Below are 17,790 nucleotides of genomic sequence, written 5' to 3' on the forward strand. Positions count from 1 at the left end.
ACTTCAGCAAAAAAGGTTCAGCAGGCCAGCAAAATTCAGAGTAATGACTGACTTTTGTGCATTAGAGGCTTAAAATCGTTTGGTAATGTGCGACATTTGACAACTTGGGCTGTATTGGCAGGAGGACGTTCTGAGAGGGTTTTAGTACCCAGGTTTTGGCAGGTCGTTAGAAGGTGGAACTGTCTCTTTGTCACGCCAGTCTTCCTATAAAGATGTGCAGAGATTACCTTTATAGATCGTCAGCTCTATGTACAATTATTGATGGCCTTTAAGCATGCACTTTGGTAGTGCATGTTTGGCAAAACAAACAAGTAAGTTTGGAGCAGTATGATAAATAGGACTGTTTTATTGTGATTACTATCGCTATACTAATTCCATTTCTGTTATGTAAGTCATAAATAGTGCACAGGGAAATTGAAATAGTAAATTAAACATTAATATATGTGTGTCAAGTGTAATAAATAAATATATATATATATATATATATATATAATCGGTATAGTAGAAGCTCTATGTGTATATTGTTAAAATTGAGTAGTATTTAATGTAGGGCATTTTAGGTTTTTTTCACACATCCACTATTCATGTATATATATATATATATATATATATATAATTTAGAACAGATATTTATATATTTAGAATATACATGGGTATAGTTGTGGATGTGTTAAAAGAAAGACTCTCTAAGATGCTGTGTGCCTCAGGGATGAAACGTTTTAGTTCATTTTATGCCCCCCCTCCCCATGTCCCAAAATGCTTGGCTTTTCCTCCAGCATGGTCCTTGGAGCTGGCAGCCCTGGTTGGGTTTGAGAGTAATGTCTCACTAACCTTACATAATGTTTAGATGAATCCATTGATGAGATTAAAGTTTCCCATGTGAATTTTTGAAGCGGAGTGGTAAAATATTTTGTCGTATAGGGGAGTAGATTAGCAGGCATCCTTGCCAAGGCAGACTAAACTGGTAATACATACAGTCTCAGGGGAAGGCAGCTCACATTAACTGCTAAATGAATATTTGACAAGGGCTCACTGTGAGGCATTATTACTACAAACGCGTCCCTACTGGACTTTCAAAGGGTCAGAGGGCATCGGTTCAATTAATTATTTATACCGCTTGTTCTTGCACGGCGTTATCCTGCAATTGACATGTTCTTACGGTTGGCGCTCTCTAGAGATCTAGAATTCTAGATATGAAATACAAAAAAAAGAGAGAGGAGATGGATGGTTGAGGCACTTGGCTCTAAAATAAATAGCTTTGATTTGATGCTTATCTGTATTAATTAGACTGTAGAAATTAGATCAACTGAGAGATAGATAGATAGATAGATAGATAGATAGATAGATAGATAGATAGATAGATAGTGTGTGAGAGATATGTTTTTATAGAATATTTAGGTTGGCCCAGGGAAATTTTGCTTGGCAATTACAATAAAGATCAGGAGAAATTTCAGTTGTAAACAAGGTAAAATGTATTGTCTGTAAGGTGAAACTATCCTAATTTAGCTGTAGGCCAACCTAAAAACTGCCTCTTTAGGTTGTAGAAATTAGAACAACTAAGATATATCGATAGATCCTTATAGAATATTTAGGCTGGCCGAGAGAATTTGGGATTGCCAATTATAATCAGGTCCAGGACAAATTTCAGTTGTGAATAACTTAATGTATTGGCTATCTGAAACTATCCTAAATTAGCTGTAGGCCAACCTAAAAACTGCCTCTTTAGAAACTACATATATTAAGACAGACAGAAAGATAGATAGAGACAGAGAGACAGATAGATTTTTAGGATGTCATGTTTAGGATGGCCGAGCAAATGTTTGACTGACCAGTATCTAATCAGGTTCAGGACAAATTTCACTTCTAAATAACTATAAATGTATTGGCTATTTGAGATGTAAAGATAGATAGATCGATAGATGTTTTTTTCATAAGAGTTGTATTTAGGATGCCCCTCCAAATGTTTGAATGACAAGCATCTAATCAGGTTAAAATCTCTCTTGTAAATAACTATAAATGTATTGGCTATCTGAGATGGATAGACAGATTTTTATAGAATAGTTCAGCCTGCCCAGAGAAATTGTGCTTGGCAATTATAATCAAATTCAGGAGAAATTTCAGTTGTAAATAAGGTAAAATGTATCTAAAACTATCCTAAATTAGCTGTAGGCCAACCTAAAAACTGCCTCTTTAGGTTGTAGAACTTAGATCAGCTAAGATAGATAGATAGATAGATAGATAGATAGATAGATAGATAGATAGATTCTTACAGAGTATTTAGGCTGGCCTAGAAATTATGCTTGGTAATTATAATCAGGTTAAAAAAAATGTCTATTTAAATTGTAGAAATTGGATAGATAGATAGATAGATAGATAGATAGATAGATAGATAGATAGATAGATAGATAAGAGTCATATTTGTGCTTGACAGCCATCTGATCAGGTCCAGGACAAATTTCAGTTGTTTTGAATAACATTATTTATTGGCTAGCCTAACTTTTCTAAATTATCTATAAACCAGCCTAAAACTACTATTTGAGATTGTAGAATCTAGATAAAACAAGAAATAGATAGATAGATAGATAGATAGATAGATAGATAGATAGATAGATAGATAGATCGATCTTCAAGGGTCATATTTAGCTTGGTCCGGTGATGTTGTGCTTGACAATCATCTAATCCGTTTTATGATACGTTTCAGTTGTTGTGAATCATTTTATTTGCATTGTCTATCTAAAACTATCCCAAATGAGCCACAGGCCAACCTACAAAACTACCCCTTCAGTAACCAGCCCCTAGTTATCTATATAATGTATATAAGCATCATTTACCGATGTTGTTAGAGTTCGGGAAGGTGTAATTACTTTCCACTTTAGGCTTTGAAGCTTAAATATCATTTTATGAGCTGCTTGTTCTCCGCCACTATTTGGAGAAATGATCGCCTTGGGCGGTGGGCTGTAGCGCCTAGACACCAGCTGTTGTACCGGCACCTAAGGCCATTATAAATTGGGGGATCTTCTCCCCTGAAAAGCTATCCAAATGTCCACGTGTATGGTCTGCCACACTTTCTGCTTTTTCTCGGCAGTTATTTCTATTTAACATTGCAATGGCTTGTGTGTTGACAAATGATCCGGCCTTTTCATTTGGGATGCCTTCTTTCTTGTTAGAGATAAAGGATTTACAATAGGGGATCTGGCGTGGTGTTTTGACTCATTTTGTTGCTGGAGAGGATTTGGCTAAGGGTGAGGGTTGCCATTAAAGTCAATAAGCCGTACTGCTTGTATACCGTATACAGTAGTGTGCTGCTGCCTGGATGGCAGTCATGTGAGGCTTCTACCTATATACACTACCATGATTTTTTTTTACCGTAGGTTATTATTGTAGAAAATATTTAGATTCAAATATATCAATATATTACAGACCCATAGCTGCACATCTAGCTGTTGTGTGACTATAGATTCTCTGATAATATCTTATACCTCCAGTGGTTTCCAGTGGACTATTCTCCTGAGTTTAGTCCCATCTGTGTCCAGGGAGATTAGTCCGGCAAAGATCCTAAACTCAGCAGAGGACCAGAGCTTGTGACGTCATCAGGCCTTTGACTTTCAATTTTCCCACACATGAATCTGGATGGGAATGGTGAATTCGTACAAATCGTACAGGCTGCCCAATAACATAAGTCTTGATCACAAGTGAGAAACTCAAATGGCAATCCCTTTCCCCCCATAAAATGTGATCTTATCTGAGAGAGAGACAGACAGAGAGAGATTGCAAGTTTTTAAGGGGATGACCACTAAGTATATGTGAAAAAGGGGGGCCTCTAAGAACCTATGAAGGAGATTTGCTCAAATTGGAGAGTGCAAACTCTGGTGCAGTTCAGAGAGATTTTTTAATCTATATGTTTTATATACCTTCCCCCACTTTGCACAAAAAATAGCTTTTGTTCTTTGCTCTTCAGTATGAATACCTATTTGGCAGAGTATGTAAGAGCTGGCGTTAATGTATGGACTAGTGCTGCAAATACCAGTTTTAGTGGACGAAATTCGCCCAATATTTCCTCTTCATGGAGTTTGGAAGAAAGTGATGTGTCATTCCTTCTTCTCTAAGAATTACGGTTTTCTAAGCTCTTACAAATTGCAAAATTGTAGAAGACAGAGTAATAATGAATGTATTAGAGGGAGCAGTGTATCCCTCCAGAGACCCTTATCATCTAGCAGCAGACCGACTGATCCCCCTGCTTTATGCTAATACACCGCATGACGTCACACCCTTCTTTTGGGGGGGAATTAGTCTGGAAATTATTTTATACCATAAATGTTATTTCTGACATTGTCTTTCCGATGGATTGTGCTAGAGGACTGACGTGTCTATATATATATATATATATATCTAGAGAGAGACATTAGAAGTTCTGTGTATTTGTTTTCCTAAAAACGATTGACTAAAGATTCGCTAGAACAATAACCGGCTTTTCTTCAGAGAAATGAAAGAAAAAAAATAAACGGTAAACAGAAGTGGCCCTAATTTGTCTGGAGGCTGGACTCTCGGGTTGCGTAGGCTGACGCGCCTTTAGTAAATATCTCTTAGAACATCAGTTCTCTTTTCATTTCTGGTATAAGAGCTGTAGATTTGTAGCATCGTGTTTTGTGCCAATGTCAGGCTCACATTGCTCTCTTGGATGTGTTCTGTATATAGGAAACATTGTGAATGTAATGTTAGTGGAAGTCAACAGGTCCAGGAATGAAAAAGAACCTGCAATGTTAGCACATGGGGTTACAGCTATAAGGGGGGCCTCCACACTATTGGGGGGGGGGGGGAGAGATTTAGCAGGACTCTGTAACTCTTTTCGTGTAGGGTTTGGTAAAAAATAATAATAATAAAATACAGATTACGCTTTTCCCAGGTGAAAGGTGGTCTGTGGATGTCCTGATTCGATGGATGTTCATTTGTACACTTCGCTGTCTGGGGCCGATATTTATCGCCTTGAGTCACCCAAGGCCGGACACCTGCTTATATAGACGTATCCTGTAGAAGTTTACAGAGAAATGTTTCCCTGTCCTAAATACAGATTAGGATAAGAATAATTCTTTACAGCTGTATTAATTACTTTTTCTCCTTTCTTTCTTTTTCTTTCTTTCTTTCTTTCTTTCTCTCTTTCTCTCTTTCTTTCTCTCTCTCTTTCTCTCTCTCTTTCTCTCTCGCTTCAGCAGTAAGCTCAAAATGTATTACAGGATAGTTAATTATAATGTAATTGCATTTATGAATTCTTAACAGGTGTATTAATTACTTTCCTTTTCTTTCTTTCTTTCTTTCTTTCTTTCTTTCTTTCTTTCTTTCTTTCTGTCTTTCTTTCTTTCTGTCTTTCTTTCTGTCTTTCTCTCTCTCTCTCTCTCTCTCTCCTCTTTCTTTCTTGCTTCAGCAAAATGTTTTACAGGGTAGGTAAATATAATGTAATTACAGTTAGGAATATAAATTCCATACAGCTTTCTTCTTTCTCTCTTTCTCTCTCCTTCTTTCTCTCTCTCCTTCTTCCTCTCTCTCCTTCTTTCTCTCTCTGTTGTGTGTCAAAGCATTTTTATATCAGAATCTCCAGATGGGGGAAACTTTTCTCTATCCTGTAAAAATTTAGGAATGTGAATTCTTTACATTTTCTTTCTTTCTTTCTTTCTTTCTTTTTTTCTTTCTTTCTTTCTTTCCTTTCTTTCCTTTCTTTCTTTCCTTTCTTTCTTTCTTTCTTTCTTTCTTTCTTTCTTTCTTTCTTTCTTTCTTTCTTTCTTTCTTTCTTTCTTTCTTTCCTTTCTTTCTCGTAATTGCTAGTGACTGATGTTTTTCTTTATAATGTATCTTGTCCTCCTTAAGAACTACATCTGGGGGATCTACAAAACACACACATATGCTTTCTATGGACATGTCTATCTTTAATCGAATTTCTTGGAATTCTGAGAGTCGGACTACTTTTATCTGTGGAAGATGATGCTTACATATGTGTTTATGAATAGTAGAAAAGCACAATATCACTTTATTCAATAATATGTAAGTGCCTCTGAAGATAGAGGAGTAACTCCTAATATCCAATCAAATTTTAGCTTATGGTTGCTAAGTCGGTAGTTGCTATGGGTTACTGTAATTGTCAATGGTTTAGGGAATACATTCGAAGGAGACGTTATTAATTTTCGCCAAAATATTTTAATTAACCCATTATGTGGAGGCTGGTGGATTGGGGGAGAGTGCTCTGAGATCCCCCCAATAATCCTAAGGTCTGTGTGATTGTGGGACTCCATTCCTGGGAGAGGGATGAAAAGCAGGATGAAATGGGATGAATTGAGTCCTGTCAGAGATGTCTCTTCTCCTTGAACAGTGTGTACTGGTGAATGCCAGGAGCTGGGTTATCCAGTGCAGGTGCAGTGCTGCTGGGGGATGGGAAGGGAGGGAGGGGGGTCTGTGTGTTCAGCCAAAAAAGCACATTCTCCACAATAGACCACACACTGCCAGCCAGCATGGCATCAACTCACACTCTCAGAGTTTTTTTTCCACCCTCTTACACAGTTCCCAGTTCACAAAGTGGCTATACAGTACCACCAGCAAGGGTCCTTTAATGAACATTTGTCACTTGTATGACACACAATTTCTGTCAGTCTGTATATGAAAGGGGGAAAAACCTCCTTACAGCAATAGACCTCTTATTAAACCATTTATTTATATTAACATTTTTCAATAATTTTTTTCTGGCCCAGCAACATCTGTCAATTTAAAAATGACCCGATCTATTAGATAGTAAGCTCTGAGGAGCTGGGCCCTTCTAACTCTCTTGTATTGAATTGGATAGTTGCTGTGATGTTTCACTTTATACTGTAAAGTGCTCTACAAATTGTCAGCGCTGTATACATCTTGAATAATAATAATAATAATAATAATACTAATAACAGCAACAACAATAATAATAAAAATAATAATAATACATATAATAATAATAATAATAATAATAATAACAACAACAATGATTATAATAAATAAGTCCAAACAATTGTAACAAGTAATTGATTATTTGTTTCCCAATTGTCCCATTATTTGCCTATAGGTGGAAGTTAACTATCCTAAGTTTAATAAATGGAATATTGGCCAGGGTGGCCCCTCAAAATCCAAGATGTGCAGCCACTCTGATCAGTTCCTAGTTGAAGTATAGGATGCTTCCTAATAGAGTTTTCTTCTTGTCACTGTCGCCTGAGTGCAGGTCTGGGAGTCCTTTTCCCCTGCCTGGAGCAGATTAGGACTCTGCCTGGATCTGCTGGAGCATTGCACTGCGCAAATTGCTTCTTGTTTGCTTATAAAAAGCCATGTAACCGGAAAAAGTTTTATCACAGCACAAGCGGCATCGCCTAGACCGGTGTCTACTTAACCGCAGACCGTTAAGCAGGAAAAAAAATGACAACCTGGAATTATTGTTTTGCTATTTTTCTGCATCACAGTAAGTAGAGTTTTATGACACTGTGAAAAAAAAAATCTGACAGGGAATTAAAAAAGAAGGCACAGCTTCATCATTGACTTGGCTGGGGATGTGGTCGGTAATCTCCCTATTTTTCTGTGTTTTAGGAGATGGAGGTTGGTCTGAGATGCAGGGACCCCATGGGACGCGTCAATTGGCTTCAGTTGTCCCCCATCTGACTCCGATGTGTACTGCAGGGCCCCCAAATTATAGGTATGGAGAGCACTGTGTGTGACGTGCGCCCACCGACCTCTATAGCTCCAGCTTGGCGTTATTTTTGCCTGGTCCTCTTCCTTGGTGCAGAGCCATAATTAATTCCTGTGATGAATGCATGCTTTCTGCCCTTTAGGGAGTCTCTACCTTCCTTCCTGAAATATCCATCTGCAGGAGAAATCTGAATAAAGTGACCTGCTGAAAAATCTGCCCAAATCAGCACTAGGTTTTTTTTTAATTGTCTCATCGAGGATGCCCAATTTAAATGTCATTTAAATAATGTTTGGATTAAATAGAAGGGAATTCCGTTTTATTCCTTTCTGTTTCTGGCAGATTATTCCAATTTCTGTAATATATTGCCATTCTCAGCATTATTTGCCTTGTGTTTGTTCTCTCGCAGACAAATAAAATAGCAGCGACACATCAGGGCTACTAATTCGAGTTAATATGATCTTTATGGCGATATAAGAGCGGATAATTGGCCTATTTTTCTGAACAACAATGTAATTCACAATAGCTTTATTATTTAATAACTTCAACCCTTGGCTGGGAGGGCTCCGGCAGGGAAGACCTTTTCTCTGTAGCTGAAGTTGTTGGGGAAGAACAATAGCAATGTAATTGTAGAGATTTGTGAAGATGACTTGTGGAAATGAACTGTTTAGATATGGAAGGTCCCTTGGATGTGTGCACTTTTGCCTAGACCCCCCCCCCCCCCTCCTCAGCAGTACACATCGTGGGATTTATGGAGAATTCTGTTGTATTCAGTGCCTAGCAACAGCCTGGAGCTTCCCAGACTGCATCCACTTCACAAGGCTCAACTGCGCTCTGCCATGTCAGCGCTATAATGGCTCCTCAGCAACACTATGCATATATATTCCTATCTATGTATCTCTAGGAAATCAATTTCTACTAACGGGCGATTTTTTTTTTTTTAAAGAACTATAGCGTAATGCTGTATGGGCTTGGGTAGCAACGAGGCGGATTTACTAAAGGAGTGGCCAATGTTCACCCCTTGAATTGTGTTATTCGTCACTTCAAGTATCCAGTCGTGTGCAGATGAAATAGTTTGCACCTGAAACTTTCACCTGATTAAAATACTTGACGATTAACACAATTTATTGGGTGAACATTCCCAATCAGCCTCGATAACTACTTTGGAATACACATACGTTATACAATTTCCTTGTTCAATTTCCTTTAGATTTACCTTCAACGATGTAGTGCAAGGGCCTACCTGATTGCATACAAATTGAAAGTCTTTAGGTTTGACCTTAAATTACATGGATTTAGTAAGTCTAAAAGGAAAATTGTACAAGAAGATTGTATAATGTATGGCCAGGCTTAGCGGCTGCATGACTGAAAGCGTTACACATATTTATCGTTTACATTTCCCTGAACAAGACAGAGGACTGGATTTAAGACCCTGGGGACGATTATTTTATTTTATTCTGAAACATTTGTTGGGAAAAAATTGATGGAGGTATCAATCCTGATTTTTATTATTGATAAAACATACAAAATATCCTTTGTGAGACAAATAATTGACCCCCCTGCCCCCATTCTATACATCACAACATATGCTTTCTGATATCAATCAGGATCTTTATTACTGATAAAACAAACAAAATATCCCTTTTGAGATAGATAATTGATCTCACTCCCCTATACATCATAACATATGCCTTTTGAAATACATATACATCTATGTTATCTATCCATCTATCTATTTATCTATACATATACACAAATAAATCTATCTATCTATCTATCTATCTATCTATCTATCTATCTATCCACATACACACATAAATCTATCTATGTATTTATGTATTTATCTATCTATCTACATACACACATAAACCAATCTATCTATCTATCTATCTATCTATCTATCTATCTATCTATCTATCTATTCACATACACACATCTATCTATCTAATATGTATCTATGTATGTATGTATGTATGAATCTATCTATCTATCTATCTATCTATCTATCTATCTATCTATCTATCTATCTATCTATCTATCCACACACATACACAAATAAATCTATCTATCCATACACACATAAATCTATCTATCTATCTATCTATCTATCTATCTATCTATCTATCTATCTATCCACATACACACAGAAACCTATTTTTCTATTTACACACACACAAATACACCTATCTCTACATCAAAATATATCAATTCTGATATATATCATACATTATATTATACTAACTAAATAAATAAATATATATATATGTGTGTGTGTGTGAATACCCCTCTCTCTCCATTGGCTGGTGTGAAGCAGTCACCCCCACTTGCTTGCACATAAGTGAGTGAGGTGACAACGCGCAGTGGAAGGGAACTTTTCCCCACACAGGAGCCTGAACAATGCTGATCCTCTGCTTGGCCCTGCTGGCTCACCCCAAGCGTGGAACAATGTCAGCTTTGATGCACTTTAAGCAGGGACAGCAGGGGACTGTGATGATGTATGGCATTCTTCATCCTAGTCCATCGGATCCTGGGAGAAGCAGGAGGAGGAGGAGGGGGGAAGGGGGGGGGTACAAGTACAAAAATAAGGCCACAAAACATCCCAAACTCTCTCCTAATTCCACACTGCTCCATTCCCACCTCCATTCACTTACTGGATTTCTGGGAAAATATTCATTGTTACATTCGATAACTTTTGCAGTCTTCTTGGGAAGGGATGTAGAATGTAGGAGTTGTTTCTATATAAATTTGTTGTTTTTATGAAGAACAATGTAACCACCGAATTAAAAACGTTATATTCGGATCCATATTTTCCAATAAAATAATACCAACCCAGTGCCTCCTGGCGCTGCCAAGTGTCACATGACCATGGTTTGACAATCTTCGTTTTCACTTTACACCACACTACATTCTTTGTCGAATAAATATGGTCAGTTTGCTGCTTACGTTAAAAAAAATATTTTTTAAACCAGAGTGTAGTTGAGGATGTTTACTATATTCTGTCATCCAAGAACATTTCGGATTGTTCTCATCGGCTACAATATTTAGCCAATATTTACCATCATTTTATCGCCGATGTGCAGCACAACTCATCCATAACTGATTATTTTTATCGCACAAAATGCTTTCAAACTGTTTCTTTATTGTGTTTTTTTATGGTTACAACAATGAATACCGTACGGGGTGAACGCATTTGTAGAGAAAGGAGGAAATGGTAAACTCAGCCTAGCTTCTGAAAGTAGTGGCGATAGGATCGTCCTATTTATCAACGTGGGATGGTCGGTGACAGATCGGCCACAAATTACCGGTTGCGACAATATGCAGGTGCACAGCCATCGTTCTTTCATGTACATCGTTTAATTGAACCTTTCAAATCCTTTAATAATTAGCTGAGAGTGGCTAAATCCCCTGGGATCGGTGATCCATCTACATCGTTATGTTCATCCTTCTATATCGGAGTTGCAATGTGGGAAAATTGTGAAGACGTCAATATCTATAGCCTCCTATGTAATAACATCCTAAGGACCACAGAGGGACACTACTCAGCTGTCTGGATAACAACATGTTGTCTTCTTCTGTTTTGAACATGTACTTTCTCCAAAAACAATTTTCTATATATATATATATATATATATATATATATATATATAGTGTGTGTAAATAGATAGTTAGACAGACTAACAGTTAAACATTGCATCTTCTTACAATTTAATGATTCTCAAGTTAGAGGTAAACTTGCTATGAATGTGCGAGTGAAGCCAAACAAAGCTGGTAGTTGTGGTGGCTCCTCGGGGTACAAAGGGTTACCCATCAATAACTGTCACTTTTGCCCAGCGCAGAAAGTTTTCTCTTTGACAGGAGGGGGGAGGAGGAGGAGGAGAAGGAAGAGTGGGGGTCCATTCATTACACTGCACCAGGCAAGGGAAGCATTTCTGCAGCCCTGGCTGCCAGTTAAGGGACAGCAGTGTCCTTTGTTCCCCGGGTCTCCTTCCCAATTTCAGGCTTCAGCAGCACATCCCCAAGTTTGTTTGTTAATGACGCTATTGCCATCTGGCATGCCCTACTTTTCCAAAAGTTCTAAAAATCTCCCTGATAGTAGGAATATGTAGAGATGAGGGACCTGATTTCTGGAAGAGAACTTGGCACATTGATCATGTACATTGATATCGGCCTCTAAAAAACAAAATAAAACAAAAAAAAAAAAAACTCAAAAAAACAAAGAAAAAAAAAGAAAAAGAAAAAAAAGTAAGAATTATTATTATTATAATTATTATTATTATTTGTAGCAGCCTTGTATTTCAGTAGAAATTCTGGACATTCACTCAAGCAGGGAAGTCTAGCTATTAAAGTATAATATAAAATACATTGTATACACGACCCCCCACAGAGTAAAAAGCACACACACAGTGAGAGGCAGAACATTACAGATCTGATCCTGCTGGCTCTTCATATCTGATCATATAGGATTATTCCATAGATTGCAGTCAGCATCCCCATCAGTGACACCATGCCTGCTCCCTGATGTGTACACCTTTGTGGATCTGTAGACAGGTGGAAGAAGACTGTGCTGAGTGACATCTAGGGTTAGTAATGATCACAGGCACTACAAGCTCCTTTCAGAAGAAACAAAGTACATACTAAATATTGTGCTGCTATGGAATATCACCTAGCGCCACTTACCTGCCACGGCGGATGCTGTCACATCATCTACTGGAGGGACCACCTGGGGCACCTGCTGCTGGCCAGCTGTTGTGGAACTACAGATCTCAGCATGTTTCACAACAGCTGGACACCTTTGTTAAGCCTGCTGCCATCCAGCATCCCCGGAGACTGCTAGATCTGTCTAGTGCTACTTAAGAGTGCTAACGAGACGCCTAATGAATGATTAATTGATATTACACTGTCATAGTAAAGATCTAGCAAACCCTGGTAGCTGATAATACAATGACACATAATCCTTCATCTGGCCCAAGGCAATCCAGAAAACCTGTTAAGCTGGCATCGTGACCCTTTTCTTAACTTATAAAGTTGATTTGGACAAATTGTAGACCCCACCAATTTAAATAAATGCACTTTTAATAAGTGATCATTAAAATGGTTATGTTAAATATAGCCAATTATATGCATGACTTCTTCCTAACAGTAGCTCCTATTCTCATGGCTGCTTGTGCTTACTCCCTAACGACAGCCTGCAGGAGGAAACCTGATTATGCTGGATCCATACATTTCTATGGTATTCATCGGCTTAATTAATGCTTCTTGACTGTGGTCCATGGAGCCTGAATAGCCCCTGTGCTATCATTTGATGAGTGCAGGAATGACATGGGGAGGCTTCATCCTCTTCATGGCAGCCGGTAATGGGTTTCACAAGTGAGGGGTGCTACTTATCTGAGGCTGGGAGCCCCAATTTAACGCATCCATAAATATAAAGTACTATAGTTACCTGGAACAAAGGCTATAATATCAATTGACTGATAAGGATGTACTTATGATATATGCACAGAACCTGGCATTGAACTTAATTTTGCTGTGCAGCCCATTGTTCTACGTTCAATCATTTTGAGCTGATAAATGACAGTTCTTGGTCATTTTCTGTGGAATTAAAGGTAGTCACTCTAGTGTAGAAAAATATCTTCCATCTAATATTATCATATTATAATGAGATACTACCAATTCTTGTAGCTTTTAAAATTTTAATCATTTTTAAAAGATCTTCATACATGTTAACTCATTTATATTAATTGGCACTGAAAATCTGCCAAATAGTAATAATAACTGTAAAAAAAGCTTTTAATAAGGCTACATGCACACAGTTAAGAATTTACTGCTCAAACAGGAGGAGATTTACTAAAACTGCTGCACACAGAATCTGGTTCAGCAGGCAATGGTAGCCAATCAGCTACCACGTTTCATTATCAAAGCTTAATTGAACAAGCTGAAGTTAGAAGCTGATTGGTTACCATGCACAGCTACACCAGATTCTGAGTGCTCCAGTTTTAGTAAATCTCCCCCATAGGCGTGGTTTTCCAACACAAAGGTCCCCAAATGTCGGCTATATCCACATGGCCGCAAAAAACGCATTTATTTAGAGGCATTTTTTAAAATTTACGGATCTGAACGCAGCTGTATTGATTTCAATGGAGACATTCACACAGGTGGGTAAATATGCACTGCTTTCAGATCCGTAACATTAGCAAGCGTATATACGACCTGATGCAGTTATTGAAAAAAATTTAAATTTTTTCACATTTAACAGGTTAGCAAGTATTTACTGATCACTGATCATCATGCAAGAAAAAACATGCGTAATAAGATCGGTAAAATATTTATGCTCATGTGAATGTAGAATAAAAGGCTTGCCTTTCAATAGATTTTTATAAATGGTAAAAAATTGTAACTCTATATCCTCCTGCTTTTTTTCAATGGCAGAATGTACCTTTGCATCAATATATACACATTTACATGCATTTAAATGTATGTCCTCAGATACTGATTTTTACATTTTTGGTGATGGATCTGAACGCAGTACATAAGCACCTGTGTGCATGTCCCCATTGAAAACAATACAACTGCATTCAGTTCTGTAAACAAAAAAAGAAATTAAACTTTTTTTTTTTTTGCTTGTGTGCATGAGGCCTAAAGCAAATCTATGTTTAGATAAGTACTAAACAATTCAGATGTCATTTATTAAAGTGGAACTCCTGCAATGATTGAGGGGTAGCTGTGTTCATTCTCTGTCATCAGCAAAGGATGCTGGTTTGCTTGTGCACCTTTGTACACAGAATGTGTGTTTGCATTGGGAAACATGGCCATGCTCTATAGACAATCTCTGGGGATGAAGCTTACTTTGAGCGCTCAGGTTACAAGTAAAGGATGAATAGCTGGTTCTGAATAATTTGCAGCACTGTATAAACAATTCAAATGGGAATATGCTGAAAAAATGTAGACCATAAAAAACAATTAAATTTTACATTTTAAAGGAAATGAAAATGAATCCTTATACATATATTGTTGAAATGATAGGAAATTATAAAATTATGACACTTTGACAAACACAAAAACTACTTTTTTGTACTAAATTGTCTTAAAGTGGTTCTAAAGGCTGATTTATTTTTTTAATTTTTACCTTAAAGTGTTACTAAACCCACAACAGTAAAATCAGTCTGTATATGCAGGAAAGCATGCTTGTTATACTTACCGTGGAACCTAAGGGGTTAATCCTCTGCATTGTGTAAAACTGTTGTTTGATCCTGACTTCTCTGTTCCTTCCCTTCTTCCAATGTCTCCTTTTTATCTCCTTATAAGACATGTGTGGAGACGCACTGCGCATGCTCAGTTTGGTGTGTATTGCTTGAGAGGTTTTTTTTTTTCCTTGGGAGAGGGCATGTGATCAGCACAGGGCCAATCAGCACTGTCCACACAGAGGTCAGGGGTTCTGCATCCTCCTGGAGCAGAAAGAAAACTCCTCCTAAAAGCTTTATCCAGTACTCTGTTGAACACTGATAGAAGTCACCAGACTGCTATATACTGCTGATGAGAAAAGGTATTTAGCAGTTTATATTTACTAAAATAATTGCATTTCCATGTTCTGTGTACTGTGGGAGTGAATGCAGGGTCCTGGGTTTAGTAACACTTTAATGCATTCTCTGCATTTAGGTAAAAAACCTTCTGAGTGCAGCTCCCCCCCCCCCTAGCTTAGCCCAATCTCAATCTGGCGATGTGCATGAGAGCAGTGGCTCTCCCCCTCCTTATTGGCTCAGAGACAGTAGAGGGAGTCATTGCTCCCACTGCTGTCAATCACAGCTAGTGAGGAGAGAGCCAGGGGGTGAGGCTAAGACACACTCTGTGTGTCTATGGATGCACTGTGCACTTTGCAAACTGCAGTTGCTCCAGAGCTTAGTAAATTATATAAAGCTTCAGTTTGCAAAGAATAACCAGTCACATGCAAGGATATTAAAAAAATATATATTTTTGCTTGCACATGATTGGATGACGGAAGTCAGCAGAGCCTCTGCCCTTTTACTAAGCTCAGGAGCAACTGCAAGTTTATTTACCTTTAGTAAATCAATCCCACAGAGATGGCTCAAGAGTGAGCCCACCCCAATGCCCCCATAGCAAGCGGCTTGCTATAGTGGGCACTCGGTGGTGGGGAGGGGTGAGCCAGCAGTGCTGGTGGGGGACCCGAGAAGAGGAGGATCAGGGCTGCTCTGTTCAAAACCTTTGTAATTAAAATGTCATGGGAAGCTCCCAGTGCATACATGCGATCAGGAAATTCCTATCATGTGCCTGCTGTGACAGCCAATCACATGATCAGAATGCCTACCACCTCCTCCTGCTATTTTCATTTTCTTAAAGAGGCAGGGAGCATCTGTGGGAAGGGGTTAAGGAAGGACTGTGCGTAAAATAAAAAAAATGCACGAATGACCCTGTCTGTCACTAGCATTAACACAGCACTTTTTGTCCCCCAGTAACATAGTTTTTTTCCTGCTCCAAACCAATCTGTCAACCCATCAAATGGCTAGTGTTATATATGATCACATGTGCAGCATCATAGCAACTGCAGATCAAACAGAGGCCAAGGGGGCAGCTTCATTGGCTGTAAATGATAGGTTCTGCTTTAGAAAGAGACGAACACATTGTAGCCTAAATCTAGCTAATACTTTTAAAACAATTACAGCAACAATATTTTATTCATAAGGAAAATAGGTTTAACCCACATGACTAAAAGCTGGCAGTTGTAAGCACACCTGTCACTGATCAATAGTTTGTCCCAACCCCTCTAACTGACACCTTTGCTGGACAACTTGGTCTGTTGACGGAAGTGGAAAAAAATAACATATTATAAACATATTATAAAGTATGTTATGAGGACCCAAGAAAAAAAAATACTGTGTTAATGCTATTGACTCACTACATTCTAAATGTAATTTTTGATTTCACTATTACTGACTAATCAGTAAGTCTTGGAAATGCATGTTCATGCATATGAGTAGAAAGCTACATTCAGATGGGTGTTTTTACATTTTTACTGATCCTATTACACATGTTTATTTCTAGCACAAAAGTTCCTCCTGCCAAATGATCAGTAAATACATGCCAAAAAATGTCTTGTTTTCTTTTTGCAATACCTGCATCTGTCATACATGTATATGTACGTCTTCAGATGCGGATTTTTGGATTTTGTGTTACAGATTTGAACACAGTTCATGTTTATGAAAATACGCAAATGTCTCCACTGAAAACAATGCAGCTTCATTCAGATCCATTTATTAAATAACGCTTGTAAATACATTTTTTACAGCTGTGTGAATGAGACCTAAGGCTTTATTCACACAGGAATGGGACACAATGCACTCCATTATCATGCATATAAGAACTGTAACGTTTCATTTGATGATACTGTTCACCTTTATGTAACAAACTATAGCACATTTTAGAAAAATGCAGCAATGCTTCAGCATACGTTCACCTTTAGTAACATATTACATGTTGCACTCATATATGGGCAGCACAGTGGCTAAATGCACCACTGCACCATCTGCCTGGAGTTTGCATGTTCTCCCTGTGCCTGTGTGGATTTCCTCCGGGTACTCCAGTTTCCTCTCACACTCCAAAGACATGCTGGTAGGTTAATTGGATCCTGTCTAAATTGGCCCTTGTATATGTATGTATGAATGTGAGTTAGGGACTTTAGATTGTACACCCCTTGAGGGTTAGGGACTGATGTGAATGTACAACATATATGTAAAGCGCTGCGTAAAATTGACAGAGTTATATAAGTACCTATAATAATATTTAGGGTGTAGCATGTTACAAACTGAGCAGCCCCCACAACCCCCAAGTCCTTGTTGTGACAGCAGGGCAGGATCTTTCCCCCTCACCCACTGACACAATTAAAAAAAAAAAAATACGGGTCTCTGCCCACCCAGCCACGCCATTAATTCAACGTTTTGTGAATCGGAGAATCACAACTATCGTCAGCCCTACAACTATCCTCAGTTCTCAATGAACCAGCAGGGTACTGATGAGCACACTACAGTAGGTAGTACAATGATGCTTCCTGTCATTCAGTAACTGCCTGCCCATATGAGGTACAGGCAGACAGA

At 38.2% G+C, this 17,790-nt stretch overlaps 1 protein-coding gene across 13 annotated transcripts in view; it reads left to right on the plus strand.

Annotated features, from left to right (window-relative positions):
* The window catches only part of LOC149463348 (uncharacterized), a 903,925-nt gene that overhangs the window by 837,087 nt on the left and 49,048 nt on the right, over window positions 1-17,790 (plus strand). For 7 of the 13 annotated variants that reach the window (XR_016312468.1, XM_089675562.1, XM_089675563.1 and 4 more), the window contains one exon: window positions 7,591-7,696. The exons of 5 other annotated variants lie outside the window; for them this stretch is intronic. Coding sequence is in view for 6 of the 8 variants with exons in the window: in XM_089675562.1 (XP_089531688.1) it covers window positions 7,591-7,696 (106 nt within the window). In the remaining 2 variants the exon portion in view is untranslated. Of the gene's footprint in view, window positions 1-7,256; window positions 7,466-7,590; window positions 7,697-17,790 lie in introns of those variants that run through there. One more of the 13 variants, XR_016312473.1, reaches the window with a different exon arrangement.

Source organism: Staurois parvus, unplaced genomic scaffold (genome assembly GCF_062004578.1).
Source record: "Staurois parvus isolate SC_StPar_1 unplaced genomic scaffold, SC_StPar_1.0 ptg000155l, whole genome shotgun sequence".
Lineage (NCBI taxonomy): Eukaryota > Metazoa > Chordata > Amphibia > Anura > Ranidae > Staurois > Staurois parvus.